Source organism: Argentina silus, assembly GCF_951799395.1.
Source record: "Argentina silus genome assembly, chromosome: 17".
Lineage (NCBI taxonomy): Eukaryota > Metazoa > Chordata > Actinopteri > Argentiniformes > Argentinidae > Argentina > Argentina silus.
The window spans coordinates 12,599,713-12,617,739 of record NC_139671.1 but is presented as its reverse complement, the minus strand read 5'-3'; the positions used below and the strand labels follow the sequence as shown (position 1 = coordinate 12,617,739).

The window sequence follows — 18,027 nt, the reverse complement described above, 5'->3', positions numbered from 1 at the left end:
ATTATGCAAGCGGACAGACAGCTGTGAGCTGCTCAGAGTGAACAGTTTAGAACTAGGCTAGTAAAATACTGGCCCTTTCTAGGCTAGCAAGACACTGGCCCAATTGTTAAAAACGTTGTATCTCGCATCCTCTCCTCCGTCCTCCACTTACTGCCGTCTCAAAAAGCAACGGAGGAGAATATCTATCCGTAACGGGTGGATCCGAGAACTTCTCCTACGATGCATTTTGAGTAGGAAGCGAGCGGTGGGCGGAGGAGAAAATGAGCAGAATCAAGTACCTAACCATTGGCAAAGGGCCGCTGTATGTGGCAAAGACAGAGAGAGAGAGAAAATCAGTTGTGACATTAATTTAGAGTGAGGGAGTCAAACTAGATTTAGGAGTTTTCATTGTTTTGTATAAAGGTGAATCAGAATCAGAATCAGAATTTTTTTTGGCCAAGTATATTTGCACATACAGGAAATTGACTTGGGGAGGTTGGTGCATGCAACATAAAAAACAATATATAAGCAAAACATTTACAAAATAGCAAAATATTAACAAAATAGCAAAAACTAATTTATAAATCTACAAACAGGTGCGTAGTGATTGTCCCAGTAGGATCTGATTTCAAAGCAGACTGCCTGTATTGCTGTGATGTCAAAAGAGATGAACTATATCAATTGTCAACAGGAAACATCATTCCTGCAGTTACTTTTTTGGCCAAACTGTAATCATGAAAGCAAAAGTCTGTCTCTCAGTGGTGGGTTGTTGAGTCAAGCTGGGTGACTATTGCAGCAAAGCGAGAGAAATCAATTAAGAAAAAATACCTGCCCCCTCAGCACCTCTCCCCTGTCACTGTTTAGGCTGATAACCTGTCCATCTAAGCCGCTCCTGATACTGTCTCGATCGATTCAGATTTACTTCCGCTTGGAAAATCAAAGAGAGAGGCCATGGGATACACCGGTGTTGTCCAAAAAAGGTGAAGTGGATGAAATAGAAAAAGGATATATTTTTTTAAACTCCTGCTTCTGTTAAATATAGGAGCTCTAATGCAAAAAGATAGCTGTGTCTAGTTGTATGCAGCAACATATCTCTTCCCCCTTTCCCTCAAAAGCTATCGGGGATAATCATTTACACTGTAAGCACGAGGAAACAATTGAATTCAACAAACAATTGAATTAAGTGACTGCATTTCTATGCTTACACAATATATGCTATGTGTCTATACAAATGACTAATGTGTGCAATGTTGTGTTTTCTCCTCCACAGCGCCCCCTACTGTCCGTATTGTGCACTCGGGCCACGCCTGTAACGTGGAGGAGGAGAGGCACACTGAGAGGGTCTACACCATCCGAGAGGGAGAGACCCTGGAACTCACCTGTCTGGTCACCGGACACCCACGCCCACAAGTGAGACCTGCCAACCACTGCCAACCAATCAATCATGGCTCTTGCTCGATGAGAGCAGATCCAACCAATCCCCCTTCCCTCCTCGCATTCTGAGCTCCCATTTCATTATTCTAGACCTCTCTTCTAGGCCTTTCCTTTCTCTGTTACTTGGGAAGCATTGTGGCATTCCCAAACCAAACGTTGAGCACAACAGTGCTCGTTGAGATGACTTTGCTATCGTGGTGGGTTTTGACTTCAGTACCAGAAATCTATCTTCCCCTCTTACTTTGCGCAACGAGTGTCTGCTGTATTAGATTCTGTATCAGCGTCACAAAGCCGCCACTCCACGCGTCTCCCCGCTAAACCGGCTTAAAAGTTTAATCCCTCAATTATTGCCGGTCCATATTGTATTGTGCACCTGCATATTCATCATGAAAGCTGGCAGTTCTAATGAGAATGTGGAGACAAAACAGGCAAGATGTCTGCCAAGTCAACATCGCAAGGCAAAAAAACAACAACATGTGAATGCACTAGAGAGAGCAGAGTGGGCCCTCAGCATCCCAACAAGGAGCTTTCCTCATGCTCTCCATTTAATTTGGCTCTGTGATATAAACCAATTAAAGTGTTCAGGCCCTGAACCCTTTTGATTTGCTCTTGGCATATTTCCATCACATTGCCTTGTTTCTTTCACCCACTCTGAGGGCAGATTTCTATAAAAACATCAGAGATATGAGCAACCAGACATCGTAGGGGGCTGTTGAGTGGCAAAACGTTCAGGCTCTAAATTTGAAACATAAGTACATGTCAATTCAAGTCCTAATCTTTTATGAGTCATATTTTGCTCTCTCATTAATTCATTTCGCAAGTGTACACTTTAACCTTTTAAACATTTGTCCAACGCTGTATTCAATGTGCTCGATCAGACACATTAAATGGAACTCGGTGTTATCTAAGGACATGATCGTTCCCATTTACATTAATTAATTTTTAATTTCTCCCGGATCGATACACACCCCATTAGTTCCAACACTTCCTCCAAGGATGCTGATGCAGAAAGAATATTGATTTTTATATTCCAATTGAAAAGGTGAGGCCCCTTAAATTAGTGAGTCGCTCTGAAGTGCGATTCATCTCCTGTGAAACCGTCCGTGGCGACAACCCTAGACTCGTCTTTCCGTCTTCCCTCTTAATTAGAATTTTTGAAAAAAAGATTTGAGGAGGAGATAGGAGGAGATCAAAGGGTCTACATGGCGGTGGCAAGAGAGGCAGGATTTCCTTTGAAATGGAGTCATTACAAGACCCTCTCAGATCCACCCGGCATTGAGGGGTGTTTGGGACTGTCATGCTGGGCTTAGGGATGTATCAGCTTGGTCCCTGGTGGTTCTGGGGGTGGGGGTGAGCGTAGGAGTGGTGGCTACTGTTAAGTAGTTTTTGCAGCAGAGCAGGTTATTTGGTGTGAAGACAGACCCAAGTTTTGATCTGGGATGTTCATAAAACATAAGGGTGTCGGACCTCATCAAGGATAGACTTATAAGTGAATAATAATGGTTCATCTTTTCATTTGAATGAAGAATTTATCCTCCGAGCAAGTTCATAGTCTAAGCCTCCCTACAGCTTTGTTTTTTGTTTTTTAATTCCTCTTCTGTTCTCAATGTTCTGCGGCTTCTGCTGCATTCTAATTTGACTGTATTTGTCTTCATCCAAGAGCTGAGGAAGGGTAAGAAATTACTTAGTACACATTTTTTTCTCTACGTTTGAATTGGAAAGAAAGTAGTCTTTATTAGGAAGACATGGAATTTTTTTATAAGGTTTCTAAAATACTCATTTTTATATATATATAAAAAAACACACGTTACAGTACAGTATATTGTACACACCCATGTCAGAACAAATAGGTGTTTTCCAGCAGAAAGCGCTATTAATATACATACCATGATGTCATCGTTCCAATTCTACAGTGTTTTTAACATTAGCAAACAGAATTTCCCTAAATTAGAAATGCTGTAGCTCCCCTGATAACACAGTGACTGACACATGTACAGGCCAAAGTACTCTATAGCATCATTGTCTCACAAAGCGTGTGGGCCAATTGTGGCCTAAATGGGGCCATCGTTGGCAATTTCACCAGCATTGAATTCTTTTCATGTCTATCAATATGCACACTTTTTAAATTACCCAGACTACCCCCAGGCCCTCCCGCTGATGGAGGCTCTGGATTCCATCCAACCAGACGGCAGCTTTCTCACAGCGTGTTCCATTCCCGTCCCGTGGCCGCCCGCAAGGAAACCCGGGCCTGCCTAATAATAAAAGCACCAGTAATGCACCAGCCTCTCTCTCTCCACTTCCATTATATTGTCAAAGGCATGTATGTCCCTGTCAGTCACCCGTACACTAGCGTATTAGGCTTTTCACCGCCACCCCATGGCTTTGGCATTTCCAGGTGTTATTATGGGATTGCCTGTGGAGATTGTGCTTGTCAACAGGCCGCCGGGCACTGCTAGGCCCTGTTCCCATGTCGATGGAGGAGTTCAGAGGTCACAGGAAGGACCTGTGGGACATCAGTCTCGGGGGAGAGAGAGACGCTGCATGAGGTTAAGGTGTTGATTAAAATCTCAGTAAGTGACCAGTCTAGTTGACTGTCACTCTCCCTCCCTTGTGTGTCTCTCTCTTTCTTTTCTTCCCTTTTTCTTTCTCTCTCTCTTTTTCTCTCTCCTATATGGACAAATCCCTGAGTGACATTTTGTTTATCATTTTCTTCCGGAGAGCATTCTTGCTTTTGCTGTGCAAATAGGTCATGAATAGAGAGTGCAACAATGGTGTTGTGTAGGTGGACTGAGGTTATGGTAAATTTAAAGATAAACAAAGTTGTAAACAGCCAGAACAAAAGGCTTTTGTAATCAGCCTGGGCTCATCAAGATTTATACAGACAAACGGCCGCCAGCCAGGTGGGAGTCGCCCACCTTGATGACGAAATGTAATTCTTGAATGTTATTGGTGTATGTAGACAGGAAACAGAAATGCGTTGAACAGAAGGCGTTAACCTGTGTGAAAACTATAAAGACAGGTGACTGAGGTAAAAACAGGGTCAACTTTGCAACCCTGAACGGCTACATATTCTGCATGAATAAAGTCTTTGAATGAACAGCTACGAAAGGCACTTGAACATAGAACATCTTTTCACATCCCAGAGCCTCCTGGCCACCTCTCTCTCTAGCAACCATGGTTTCAAACTCTCTCCGTCAGACTGCCACATGATGAAGCTATCTCCCTTTGTGCAACCCCTGCTGACCGGGGCCCTTACCCGCCTCCCACTCTGTCCACACACTCTGTTTGAGAACACACCGCCACTATGCCAGCGACAGCACACAGCAAACACCCCCCTTTTTGTTTCAATTACCGCTGGGTCGAGTTCAAACTAGCGAGCGAGGGGGTCAGTGGGTGTATATTAGCAGGATAGGGCGGTGAGCTAGCGTCTGTGCTGGTGGGCCATAGTAGAGCATGTACTGTGCTGTAAGAATGAACTGGAGGAATTGTTCAGCGATGATTCACCCTGGAGTGTGGCTATGGCTATCTGCCCTTATTATGGTGATCTAGGGTACAGGAGAGCTATTTGGAAATGCTTCATTTGTTTCATGAGGAGTTTCCAAATGTGAGTCATTAATAACCAGAGCATGGAGAGATTCTTCATTTCTTCTTTCCCTGTAGCTTTATTGTACAGTGTGTGTATGAACTGCACTGTGGAGAACTTCATGCAGGCCAGGCCAACTGTTTATTGCAGTTCAAACATTTTCATTCTTTAGGAAATTCTAAGACCTGGATTGTTGGGAGTCTCTGTTTGGTTTATTGATTTGGTAACCTGCTCACTCTGTGATCTGGTATTTTGTGATTCAGACCCTTTGGTTTTTGTTGATTCTATCATGTGATTTGTGTGACAGAACTTTACTTAGACCCGTGGAGTCTGTTTACTCTCAGTCTGTGATGTGGACCCTCTGTCTCTGCCTCTGATCATTCTATTGCCATGCTTGGCCACACTTGGCTGCACCGCAGTGCCGTGTGAATCCCCTCGCTGTGCCAACGAAAAAATGTCGAGCAATTAGAAACCAGTCCAAGTTAGGAGAGGGGGCGTCACAGCAGGCATTGTGGGAGATTTACAGGAGACGCGTGCTCCTGCATTCCATCCCAGCATCACAACAGCCACCACACGCATAACAATTAGTTCTCTCCGTGCGATACCACCTCGCCAACGTTGTCAAACACTGCTGGGATTTCCGTTGGATACAAATCTAGCCGAGGTGCAACTTTCCATGTAAGCAAATGTTTATCTTTGCATCAGAATGCGGAGACTCCCAGGGAATCGCATTATCATTGCAATGACTTTGCCTTTTCCGAGGGAACTAAATGGTTTCATGTTTTTTAATGCTTTTCTTTACAGAGGATATGCAAAAAAATTGAACTTATCACCCCATCTCTCTGTTGTAGCCTGAGGAATACCACCCATGGAGACTATAGAGGAAGACCCCATTTCAAGATGATGTAGCCTTTTGACTTACATTACAAAGTCGTGGATATGTAACGATTTGGTTCATATAAGGCCTAGGGCTAGAAATTATAGATGCATACAGGATAGAATGTGTACTGCCATAGATTTCAAGCTACCTATATCAATCCCTATTTCCTAATGGTCACTTCTTGACGTCTCCCTCGTAGATTTGAAAGAATAATATGGGCTTAAGCAGAAAGGCAGAGTCTCAACCTGGCCTGTATGTGGGCTACAGTCGATGGAGCTATTATCAGATTGCCTATGCCCATCCATTCCTCTTAGAGCTACCATTTTTATCTGAGGCTAAAGAGAGAGAAGAGGGTCAAGCTGTTCTCACCAGGCATACTTTTAAAATTCCCCTGTGGACTCAGGCTCTCTCATATATACGCCGGGGGAGGCAGCTTTCAGCCTTTTTGCCCCCAGCCTCTGGAACAGCCTGCCAGAGAACCTGAGGGCGGCTGAAACTGTGGACATTGTTAAGAAAAATCTTAAGATGTACCCTTTTAGCCTTGCTTTTATTTAGTGTTTTATAGGCCTTTAGTCTTGTATAGACTTTGTATTTCCTACTTTATTTTTAGTCTTCCTGGCATTTTAGTCATGTGGTCACTCTAATTTTATGTTAGACATCCTCTAATGTTTTTAATTTTATAGTATTTTCTGCCTTTTTTCTGTGAAGCGCATTGTGTTACCTTCATGTATGAAATGTGCTATATAAATAGAGTGTGATTTGATGTAAAGCCAAAGTGAAAGGAAGCCAAAATGCCTCTGGGACTCAGAGAAAAGTTGAAAGCCAACTGATAATGTGGTCGACCGCCATGTGAAACAAACAGAAGCACTTTCTCTTTGAAAATGTGGAGGGTATTTGAATACCCACTTCTTAGTGTCAGTCTAACAATGCACTTATTGATATTGCGCTTTTCTGAAACTCAAAGCTCTTTACACAAAGGAGGAGAGGAAATGAATGGGTGTTATAAGCTGGAAGAGTATTGAATTCTGCTGAGGTCAACATAAGCCAGCTCTCTTTGTATTTGCATGGGGATCCAGAGCACTGGAGGAGAATGGCAAAGAATTCAAAAACTTTGCTCTATCTAATTTATGCTCATAACTTATACAACTTCAGGGGTTGTTTTTGTTGAACTCATGCTGTCTACAGTTTAATAGGGGCTCCAATGTACTTGGATTCTATCGAACAAGGCTTTAGTATTGATTCCTTGCTGAGTTGAGTTTTTCTGTGGATGTTTTTCCCCGGATTTACTTGATTAATTTGAAGCTGGCTAACCACAGGTTTTGTAGCCCATATCTTCCCTAAAGCACTTAGTTTTATGTTAATATGACCATTTAAAGTCTGTGAAAATAGCGTCTAACACAGAAAAATTGCAATGTCGTTCGGCCCCATAGAGGAAGCTGGGGGTTGATGGAAGGAAACAGTATGGCCTCCTCTGTGAGCTCCTCTTTTTCTTTCATATGAAAGAGTCTAGCTAGTTAGTTTTCTTCACCACTCTGAACAACATCCCGAGGTCAGAAAAGGGCTCTGTTCGACCAATAATAATCACAGCGTTGTGTGAGAAGTCCTCTCTCTGTCTGCCCCTGGCCTCCAGCTCCAGCAAGCCTCCAGAATAAGACGGCATCCTTAGATTTGAAACCCCTCCTTCTTCCTTCCTCTCCCTTTCCTCCCTAGCCCCCAAACACTCTTTCTGAAATTACCAAAACCCTTTGACTTCTCTGTGCAGATATAGCCCAAGGTAGAAACCCACCCAGGGTAACACCCACATCCAATACAAACAGCTACAGTGCCTTCGGAAAGTATTCAGACCCCTTCACTTTTTCCACATTTTGTTGTGTTATAGACTCTATTTAAAATGGATTAAATTAAAAGAATTTGCCATCAATCCACACACAATACCCCAGAATGACAAAGTGAAAACACGTTTTTAGAAATTTCAGTAAATGTATTAAAATTGAAAGATAGAAATACGTCATGTACATAAATATTCAGACCCTTTGATATGACACTCTTAAAATTAGCTAAAATGTAAAAATGTCATCAACAAATCACTCAGTAAGTTGAATTGAGTCCATCTTAATGCAAGGATAATAGTTCATGTAATTTTGGAATTAATCTTTTTATAGGGTCTCTGATTTGCATAGGAATCAATTACACACTGTGTAGATTAGAATGTCACCACCAACTCAGCAAATTTCTGAATTGATCCTGACAAACTCCCCAGTCCCTGCCGGTGACAAACATACCCATAACTTGTTGCAGCTACCTATTCTTCAACTTATTGAGTGATTCGTTGATGACATTTTTGCATTTTAGCTAATTAAGAGTGTCGTAGCAAAGGGTCTGAAAACCTATGTACATGAGGTATTTTTGTATTTCCATTTTAATAACTTTACTGAAATTTCTAAAAACGTGTTTTCGCTTTGTCATTCTGGGGTATTGTGTGTGGATTGATGGCAAATTATTTTAATTTAATCCATTTTAAATTGAGTCTATAATTCAACAAAATGTGGAAAAAGTGAAGGGGTCTGAATACTTTTTGAAGGCACTGTACCTCCCAATCCCCATCCCTATGTGATAATATCCCCCTATTCCATCTGATGCTATCTCAATCAAATGGGATGCTATCAGTATCCAATCCGATGCTATCAACGGGCCCAATGTGGAGATATCGAATTCCAATGCATTGCTGCCCCCGTGTCCAGACAGAGATATGTGAGGCTCTGGAGGCAAAGCCAGTCGATCTGTGACTTAGGATGAGAGATGAATTAACTGGCCCTGCTCAGTGGTTTTGTCACTGTCACCCTCAGCCCACGGACTTACAGTACACAACCTGACCTTACAGTGCTTTAGCATACATGAGAGGGAACATGATAGAGACTCAATTATAACCCCATGTTATAGAGTTACTTACAGTTGTTCACCTTTCATTGCCCCCATGCTTTCGGGGAAGAGTGTTTCATCAGTTTGCGAAAAGGCACTGAACCTCAGAGGGCAAGATTTCATGAGAAATGTCGAAAAACGGAGGAAGTATTTTTCTTTCTCGTGCCCCTCACTGACTTTAGGCTTCAGTACAGGCACAGTGTGGTAAATGAAAAGCCAGAGTTTGCAATGTGAAAATGAATAAGGTAGAGACTCTCTCTCTCTCTCTCGTACTACATGACGCAATAAAAACCCAATCCATCATCCTTATCTACCCATCACCTGATAACCGATGTGTTCTGTTGGTTCCCACCTAGATCCGATGGACCAAGACTGCAGGCAGTGTGTCGGACCGATTCCAGGACTCGAGCGTGTTCAACGAGACGCTGCACATCTCCAAGATCAAGAGGCACCAGGGAGGTCGCTACTACTGCAAGGCTGAGAACGGCCTGGGGTCCCCGGCCATCAAATCCATCAGGGTGGACGTCTATTGTAAGTACCCTGGTGGTTCCTCAGAGAACGGGTCAAATACTGTACCTATGTCAAAAGTATTTGAGGTGCGCTTGACTAAGTTACCGATTTCTACCAGGCAAACAAAATCAAGTGCAGTTCAAGTATTTGGAAGTATTTGACAGTACGTGTGTATTTGACCCAGGTCTGATGTGTGCAGGCCAGTAAAGAACGTCCTACAGTGTGACCTACAGTGAAACTACTGCTCAATATAAAATGGAGAGCAACACTTGTGTAAAGTACTGTAGATGGCGTTTAATTATCCAAATAAGCGAAGACACTCTCCAGGGAATGTTAATTACACCTAAAAGCTTTTACTTATTATTGCATATCCATAGACTCTAAGTGCTCTCTCTCTTTCTACTGTAACCAGATCCCATAAACAGGGAAGTATTCATTCACATTCATCAAAGGGAATGGCCATACAGTGTTATTGTTTTTATTGATTTGGCATTGATTTGGTCCCGTTTCACCCCTTGAATTGATGAGGGCTGGAGATACACGTCAGTGCACTTCGATTACAGCTACCCCCCCCCCCCCACACACACACACACACACACACACACACACACACACCCCAGGTTGTTTCTACCTCCACTAAGACTGCCTGTGTGTGGGAAGAACTGTACAGTAGCCAACAGCAAAAACAACACAATCCAGCAGAGGTTACTCAAGGCCATTAAATAATAGTGAGGTCTGCTATGAGTTGTCTTGGGGGCGCCTATTTTAGCACCAACCAACTCTACTGAGGTTCACTTCAATGGAGGATTGCTGGCCTAGTCTGAACCGTAGACAAGCAAGCATCACAGGCTCCCAGCCAAACCCTCCCCAGACTCACTGCCCTGTGACGCAAGCACTTAAAACCTGCACTTTCCCTTTCATTACATCATCACTCAGCGATAAACCTTTGGCCTGTCGATTCCATATCACCCAGTCTGAGGCAGAGAACTGAATGGTGCTTCTGCCTCTCCTTTTTCTCCTTTCCTCTCCTCTCCTCTTCTCTGCTCTCCACCCCTCCTCCTCCTCTCTGCCTTTCCCCTCCTGTCCTCTCCTCTCTTCTCCTCTCCTTCTACTCCTCCTGTCCCCTTCCTTCCTCTCCTCTCCCCTCCCTTCCTCTTCACCTCCTCCTCCTCCTCCTCCTCTGCTCTCCTCTCCTCTGCCTCTTCTCTCCTCTCCTCTCCTCTCCTCTCCTCTCCTCTCCTCTCCTCTCCTCTGCCTCTTCCTATCCTCTCCTCACCTCTCCTCCTAGGCAGGGGTAACCAGAGTAAGGGGAAGCTCTTTTATCTGACATCTAAAGACTCCTCAATCTGCCAGTCATTTCTATCAGACTGTCACACTGGGTCGGTGCGGTTGGCTCTTTCTCTTCTCTCTCTCTCTCTCTCTCTCTCTCTCTCTCTCTCTCTCTCTCTCTCCCTCGCTCTCCTTCTTTCTCTCTCTTTTTCTCTCTGTTTGCCTCCCTGTCTCATCCCTGTCTCTCTGTGTCTGTGCCACGTACAGCCCTTGTACCTGTTTATCCATACTGACGTGAGCAGGGGCTGTTGAATAGAGGTAGGGTTAGCAAGCTGGGAGCGTCTGTGGAAGGCAGGGGAGGAGCAGGGGATGCATCTCAATCGAATATGAATTCCTCCCTCCTCATGTCACCTCTCCTTTATTTTTCCAGATGTGAAAAACAGAGAGTGGGTGAAAGCAATATAGTGGAGGTACAAGATCCATCCAGGAAAGGAGATGAGGCGAGGAAGCCAATTTACATTAGACTATTGAGATGCACCCCAGCCCAGGACAGTCAACCGCTCAAAGTGTCACTGCTTAAGCATGATAACAGTGTGATTGACGAAGTTGGCATGGTAACGTTTACTATTTGATGAAAGTGAATCCTGAATCTGCACTGTGGGAGTGATTCTGGCCTTATCAGAAACCTCAGCTGTGAGAGCCACTATATCAAAATCAAATCAAATCAAATCAAAGTTTATTTTATCATATGCACAAGATACAGCTGTAAACGGTACAGTGAAATGCTTATTACAAGCTATCTCTCAACAGTGCAGTGGAATAGAAGGATAGGAATAAAATAAAATAGAGTAATAACAATACAATACACAATATACAAATAGTAATAATAGTCAAACAATAAGTGTAGCCTTGGCATGGGGAAATAGATACAGATATACACTCACCGAACACTTTATTAGGAACACTATGCTAATACTGGGTAGGGTATTTACTATGCCTTTGCTCTCAAAACAGCCTCAATTATTCGTGGCATTAATTCCACAAGATGTTGGAAACATCTTGACATGATTGCATGATGACATGATTGCATCACGCAATTCATGCAGATTTTTCAGGTGCACTTTCAAGCTATGAATCTCCCATTCTACCACATCCCAAAGGTGTTCTATTGGATTCAGATCCGGTAACTGGGACTTGTCATGTTCATGAAACCAGTTTGAGATGACTTTTGCTTTGTGACATGGTGCATTATCATGCTGGAAGTAGCCATTAGAAGATGGGTAAATTGTGGCCATGAAGGGATGCACATGGTCAGCAACAATACTCAAATAGGCTGTAGCATTCAAGCGATGATTTATTGGTATTAACGGGCCCAAAGTGTGCCAAGAAAACATTCCCCACACCATTACACCACCTCCACCAGCTTGGACTGTTGACACAAGGCAGGTTGGGTCCATGGATTCATGCTGTTGGCGCCAAATTCTGACCCTACCATCTGTGCCTCAGCAGAAATCGAGATTCATCAGACCAGGCTACGTTTTTCCAGTCTTCAACTGTCCAGTTTTGGTGAGCCTGTGCCCACTGCAGCCTCAGCTTTCTGTTTTTGGCTGACGGAAGTGGAAGACGACGTGGCCTTCTGCTGTTGTACCCCATCCGCCTCAAGGTTCTACGCATTGTGCATTCTGAGATGCTTTTCTGCTCCCCACAATTGTACAGAGTGGTTATCTTAGTTACCGTAGCCTTTCTGTCAGCTCGAACCAGTCTGGCCATTCTCCATTGACCTCTGTCATCAACAGGGCGTTTCCATCCACAGAACTGCCGCTCACTGGATGTTTTTTCTGCAGACTGTTGTGTGTGGAAATTCCAGGAGATCAGCAGTTTTAGAAATACTCAAACCAGCCCGTCTGGCACCAACAATCATGCCACGGTCAAAATCAGAGATTACATTTTTCCCCATTCTTACGGTTGATGTGAACATTCCCTGAAGCTGCTGGCCCGTATCTGCAGGATTTTATGCATTGCGCTGCTGCCACACGATTGGCTGATTAGATAATTGCCTGAATGAGAAGGTGTACGGTGTTCCATACACTCACCGAACACTTTATTAGGAACACCTGTACACCTTCTCATGGTGGAGGTGGTGTAATGGTGTGGGGAATGTTTTCTTGGCACACTTTGGGCCCGTTAATACCAATAAATCATCGCTTGAATGCTACAGCCTATTTGAGTATTGTTGCTGACCATGTGCATCCCTTCATGGCCACAATTTACCCATCTTCTAATGGCTACTTCCAGCATGATAATGCACCATGTCACAAAGCAAAAGTCATCTCAAACTGGTTTCATGAACATGACAAGTCCCAGTTACCGGATCTGAATCCAATAGAACACCTTTGGGATGTGGTAGAAAGGGAGTTTCACAGCTTGAAAGTGCTGCATGAAAATCTGCATGAATTGCGTGATGCAATCATGGACCAGAATCTCAAAGGAATGTTTCTAAATCTTGTGGAATCAATGCCACAAAGAATTCAGGCTGTTTTGAGAACAAAGGGAGGCCCTACCCAGTATTTGTATAGTGTTCCTAATAAAGTATTAGGTGAGCGTATAAATATAAATATAGCAGCAATGATGGAAGTGTGTGTGTGTGTGTGTGTGTGATGTGTGATGTGTGATGTGTGTGATGTGCAGGGGTGAGTGCAAATTGTCTCTAGGGCCGGGGAGCAGTAGGTAGTGCTGCTGGGCAGCTGGGGGTATCAGTTCAAAATTCCTATAGCTTGCAAGTTGAAGCTCTCTCGGAACCTGTTGGTCCAAGAGAGAACAGGGTCTTTGATGATCTTCTGGGCCTTCCTCAGACACCACCTGGAGTAGATGTCCTGTACGGCTGAGAGCATGCTCCCTGTGGTGTACTCTGCCATTTTCACCACCCTCTAAAGAGCTTTGCAGTCATACCAGGCAGTGATGCAGCCAGACAGGATGCTCTCAATGGTGTATCTGTCGAAGTTAATTTAAGTTAGATCTGAGGGGCCATGTTAAGTTAGATCTGAGGGGCCATGTTAAGTTAGATCTGAGGGGCCATGCCAAATTTCCTCAGCCGTCTGAGAAAGAACAGGCACTGGTGCACCATCTTGATCACTGTGCCTGTGTGATAGGACCATGTCAAGTCATGTGTACACTGAGGAACTTAAAGCTACTGACCCTCTCCACTTCAGCCCAATCAATGTGGATCGGTGTGTGTGTGTGTGTGTGTGTGTGTGTGTGTGTGTGTGTGTGTGTCCCTGCTGCTACCTGTAGTCCACGATAATCTTCGATAATTTTGCTGATGTTGAGGGAGAGATTGTTGACCTGGCACCATTCTGCCAGGACTCTTACCTACTCCCTGTAGGCTGTCTGTGCACAGGCCTACAACAGTGGTGTCGTCAGCAAACTTGATGATTGAATTGGAGTTGTGCGTGGCCACGCAGTCGTGTCTGAGTACAGGAGAGGACTGAGCACTAACCCCTGTTGAGAGTCAATGTGTTGGTGCCTATCCTCACCACCTGGGGTCTGCCCATCAGGAGGTCCAGGATCCAGTTTCAGAGGGAGGTGTTTAGTCCCAGGTCACTGAGCTTGGTGGCAAGTTTGGAGGGAACAGTGGTGTTGAATGCTGAACTGTATTCAATGAATAGCATCCTCACAGGTGCTCCTCTTGTCTAAGTGAGATAAAGCAGTGTGCACAGCCTTCGAATACATAGTTGATGTGATAAAATAGATAAATAAACTTCCTGTGTCCAGGTTGTAAGGCTTTGAAAGCAGCATTTATTACTGTACAACACAGACACACACACACACACACACACACACACACACACACACACACACACACACACACAAAAACAGTGGCAGCATTTAAAGTGTTCGCCTGGTGCCCTTGTCTATGGCCTTGTATAGCATATGTACTTTACTTCATTAGTTTTGTGTTGTGTTGCACATCCAGCAAAAAACACGCCGTTTCTCCTGAGAAATGTTAGAGCTGTCCCCTAGGGGTGAATTTAATTGATGGGCCTCTTTGCAGCTTGTGCTATTTTTAGTGCTTTGCAGCCTTGATTTTTAATTAGCATTAAAATTGCTGTTTGGGCGCCAGGGATCAGAACAACACCTTGAAAAATTGTGTTGACTATCTTCTTCAGATGTTGCTGATGTGTCTTTGTTTATACCAATGTGTTAATATGAGAAAAAAAAAAGTAAAATATACCGGTGACTTAGCTAGAGGGAGGATACTATACATGGAGAGAGACAGGTCTTTACAAAGGTTTTATTTATAATAGTAACACCCTAAAAATGCATAATGATATTTTACACTGAAGACTTCCCTTTGGTTCACTTTTCCAAGCCATTTATTGCTTCGAAGTCCCTTCTGAAACCAGGGGGCCTGTTTTCAATTTTGAGTATAAACACTCTCAGATTTATTCATACATGCATACTTATACAATCTAAGTGTGCTTCTCTAAACCATTCCGCCTCCAAAGAGACTGAACAGCCGCCATGACTCACTCCCGTCCAATAGAGAGACATCTAATGAAATGAAAGAAGGAGAGAAGGAGAGAATTCTTTGTATGCTTTGCCCAGGTGGCTCCCCCAACCTTTTGCAGAGATGGCGACTGAAAGAAGCAGACAAAGACAGGGAGAGGTAATAAATGATGGGAATAACTTCCTTCTCTAACCCAGAGGGGTTTGATATTACCCTCAGCATCCACAGAAGCTCAGAAGTCCATCTACTGTAAGCACATTTTCTACCTGCTGACACCTCAGATGTGTTGGTCCCTAGTTAGGTCTGTAGGGAAGGAGGGTCCACTCAGAAGTTAATAAAGAACCCTCTACTTTTTCCCACTGATCGATTTATAGCTGTATAAGACCTGCTGGTTTTCCTACAGGGGTGTCTTTTCATTGTTTTCATTTCATTTTCTGCTACATTCATTGTATTGCTGTTTCTAAGGTTTGATTGACTGACTGGACCGATATAGAAATGTCCTAGCTTTGCAATGGGGGGCTTATAGCTGGCTTAGGAGTTCATTGACTGTTGCCAACGTAATACGTTTCCAAAAAAGAACTGGCAAAGAGAGAGAACATACAGGTACAGGAGGAGTATCAAGTGAAGTATAACTGAAAAACAAACTGAAAGTGATGGAGGAGGTGGTTTAAGGCCACTTAAAAATGGGCAAAAAATCAAAGTGATGATTTTACACTTGAGGCTTCGTTAGCCCTATGACTCATAAGTGACAGTTTTATAAATCTTCTTCGGATAATTCCATAAACAGGCTATTACTCATCTTGATCTACTTTCACAATGTTTTAGCCTAAACATTTCACAGTAATTGAACATTCTAAACTTAAATTGAGTATTTTCAGTATTCAGCATGTTTATTAGTCTCAAAGATGAAATATACTCAATACACAATGATTTCACTTTGGCCACAAGTTGAAAATTATGACAGGTTATGCCTTTGGCTTATTAACTCCAATTTAGCACAGGGGCTGTTGATAAATGAGATTTGAAGACTTAGAAACCACTTGACAATATGCTGAAATGCTGTGCAGAGCTTGACCACATCAGGAGCACATTCTGCATGAATAATGAAGTATGAATGCAAAAGCAATGTAATGTTCGCCCCGGTGACTAATGGGAAGATCGTAACGTTAACTGCCCTTGTATATTTTTCATTTATTGCTCATACTGCTGCTACATGGTTAAATTGTTTATCATTGATGATTTTAGCGAAACCAATTCCAGAAAGGCCTATCTCAAACGACTCTCTCCTGAAAAATTCATATTTCTATCACATTCACTTCCCCTGCCTTCAGATACCCCATGCAGTTCCGCATATAGTCTATTCCATATCGCTTATTCAGTGGACAGAGAACTTAGCTTAAACACAGTGTGAGGAGGAAAAAGCAATAGAGCTAGTCCATTGACTGCAGGCCCCATGGTTATGCATGAACACACTCTGTGGCTGCGAGGTCCTGACTCAGACACGCACACGTGTCAAAGGCTTAACACGCCATGGCGCACGCCTTCTCAGCCATGTAGAACATGGCCAGAACGGGGCCGTGGAACTGTCTGTTTTATGTTTGCCTACCGTCGAGTGGGTCCGTCTCTGAGCTCAGCTCCGAGGCCAAACAGTCAAGATGGTGTTTGTTTAGCACCTCTGTGTTAAATCTCAGCGGTCAGATGGAGTGCTACTTCCTAGCTAATCAGGTGTCCATTTCCTGCTGTCCCGCTGCCGGGGTTCATGGGTGTGTGTGTGTTCTGTGCATAGTGAGAGAGGCCAGGCCAGAGAGTTTCAGGAGAGGGCTGTGATAGCTTCCATAACTACATTGGCCAGATAGAACTGAGATGTTATGCAGATAGTATTCAAGTCTCTCAAGCCCTTGCGTTATTGGTATTTACACCCTGTCACATATGGATGCTCCAGGAGTCTGTTTTTCGCCTCTGAAATGCTAATACATGCTCTTACTTGCGTATATATACTAAATGCAGTGCGTGGGAGGGGGATCCCGAGGGGAAGTATCGATTAAGGAGTTCATTTGGAGACAGTAGCTCTGAGAGGCAGGTTCAACGAGGGTAAATTATGAGTTGAAATGAGTGAAAGAAGACATCATCATCAGCTTTCCAACTTCTGGCTCCCTACTTGTGGAAGGCCTTATGATCAATCATACAGTAGATTGTGTTTCTTTTCTATAACAGTTTATTCCTCCACATAAAAAAAACCGATATAAATAACATAAAATATCGCCAAAAATGATGATGGCACGAGTTGAAATACTGTACCTCTGTTACCTCTCAACTCCGATTTTGTTCATTAGCAAATAGCCATCCTATCATTTTTAATCATATCCTCTCTTTTCTATTCTACTCTATTATTGCATTATATTCTAGGATCCCATCTCATCCCATCCCATTCTGGCCTACTCTAATCTATGGCCTACTCTAATCTATGGCCTACTCTAATCTATGGCCTACTCTAATCTATGGCCTACTCTAATCTATGGGCTGTTTTGATCAGATCAGATTATGTATGTAGACTAAGATGTATGTGAGGTTCCTCTAAGTGCTTTTGGATGTAAATGACCTGGTCCGTGATGAATGGTGCGGTACGACTCCGGTGAGTTATCCTAGGCTTGTTTGAATCAGGACAGAGTGAATCAGCACATTATGTGTACATTATGTAAATGTTTGCTGGCGTGGTTAATGGAGGTAAAGGCGGTTCACGACTGGCCATTACTCTCTCAAGGACTTCATCCAGAGAGGGGAGGGGGGCCTTTTAATAACACAACTACAGTAACAGTTCCTTCAGCGCAGGGGAGGCTGGTTGAGGTAGAAAAATCGGAGGAATGAGGTTCCATGCATTACAATGAGCCCATCCTGCGATGTCTACCTCCACCAGCCTCCCCTGCTTCAACCTCATCTTCTGTCTAT

General features: G+C 43.5%; 1 protein-coding gene across 1 annotated transcript in view; it reads left to right on the top strand.

Moving 5' to 3' along the window:
• The window catches only part of LOC310818382 (MAM domain-containing glycosylphosphatidylinositol anchor protein 2), a gene marked incomplete at both ends in the record, with an annotated part of 121,233 nt that overhangs the window by 35,749 nt on the left and 67,457 nt on the right, over positions 1–18,027 (top strand). The window contains 2 exons of the mRNA XM_083689325.1: positions 1,250–1,389; positions 9,152–9,326. Of these exons, the coding sequence (XP_083545451.1) occupies positions 1,250–1,389; positions 9,152–9,326 (315 nt within the window). The remainder of the gene's footprint in view (positions 1–1,249; positions 1,390–9,151; positions 9,327–18,027) is intronic.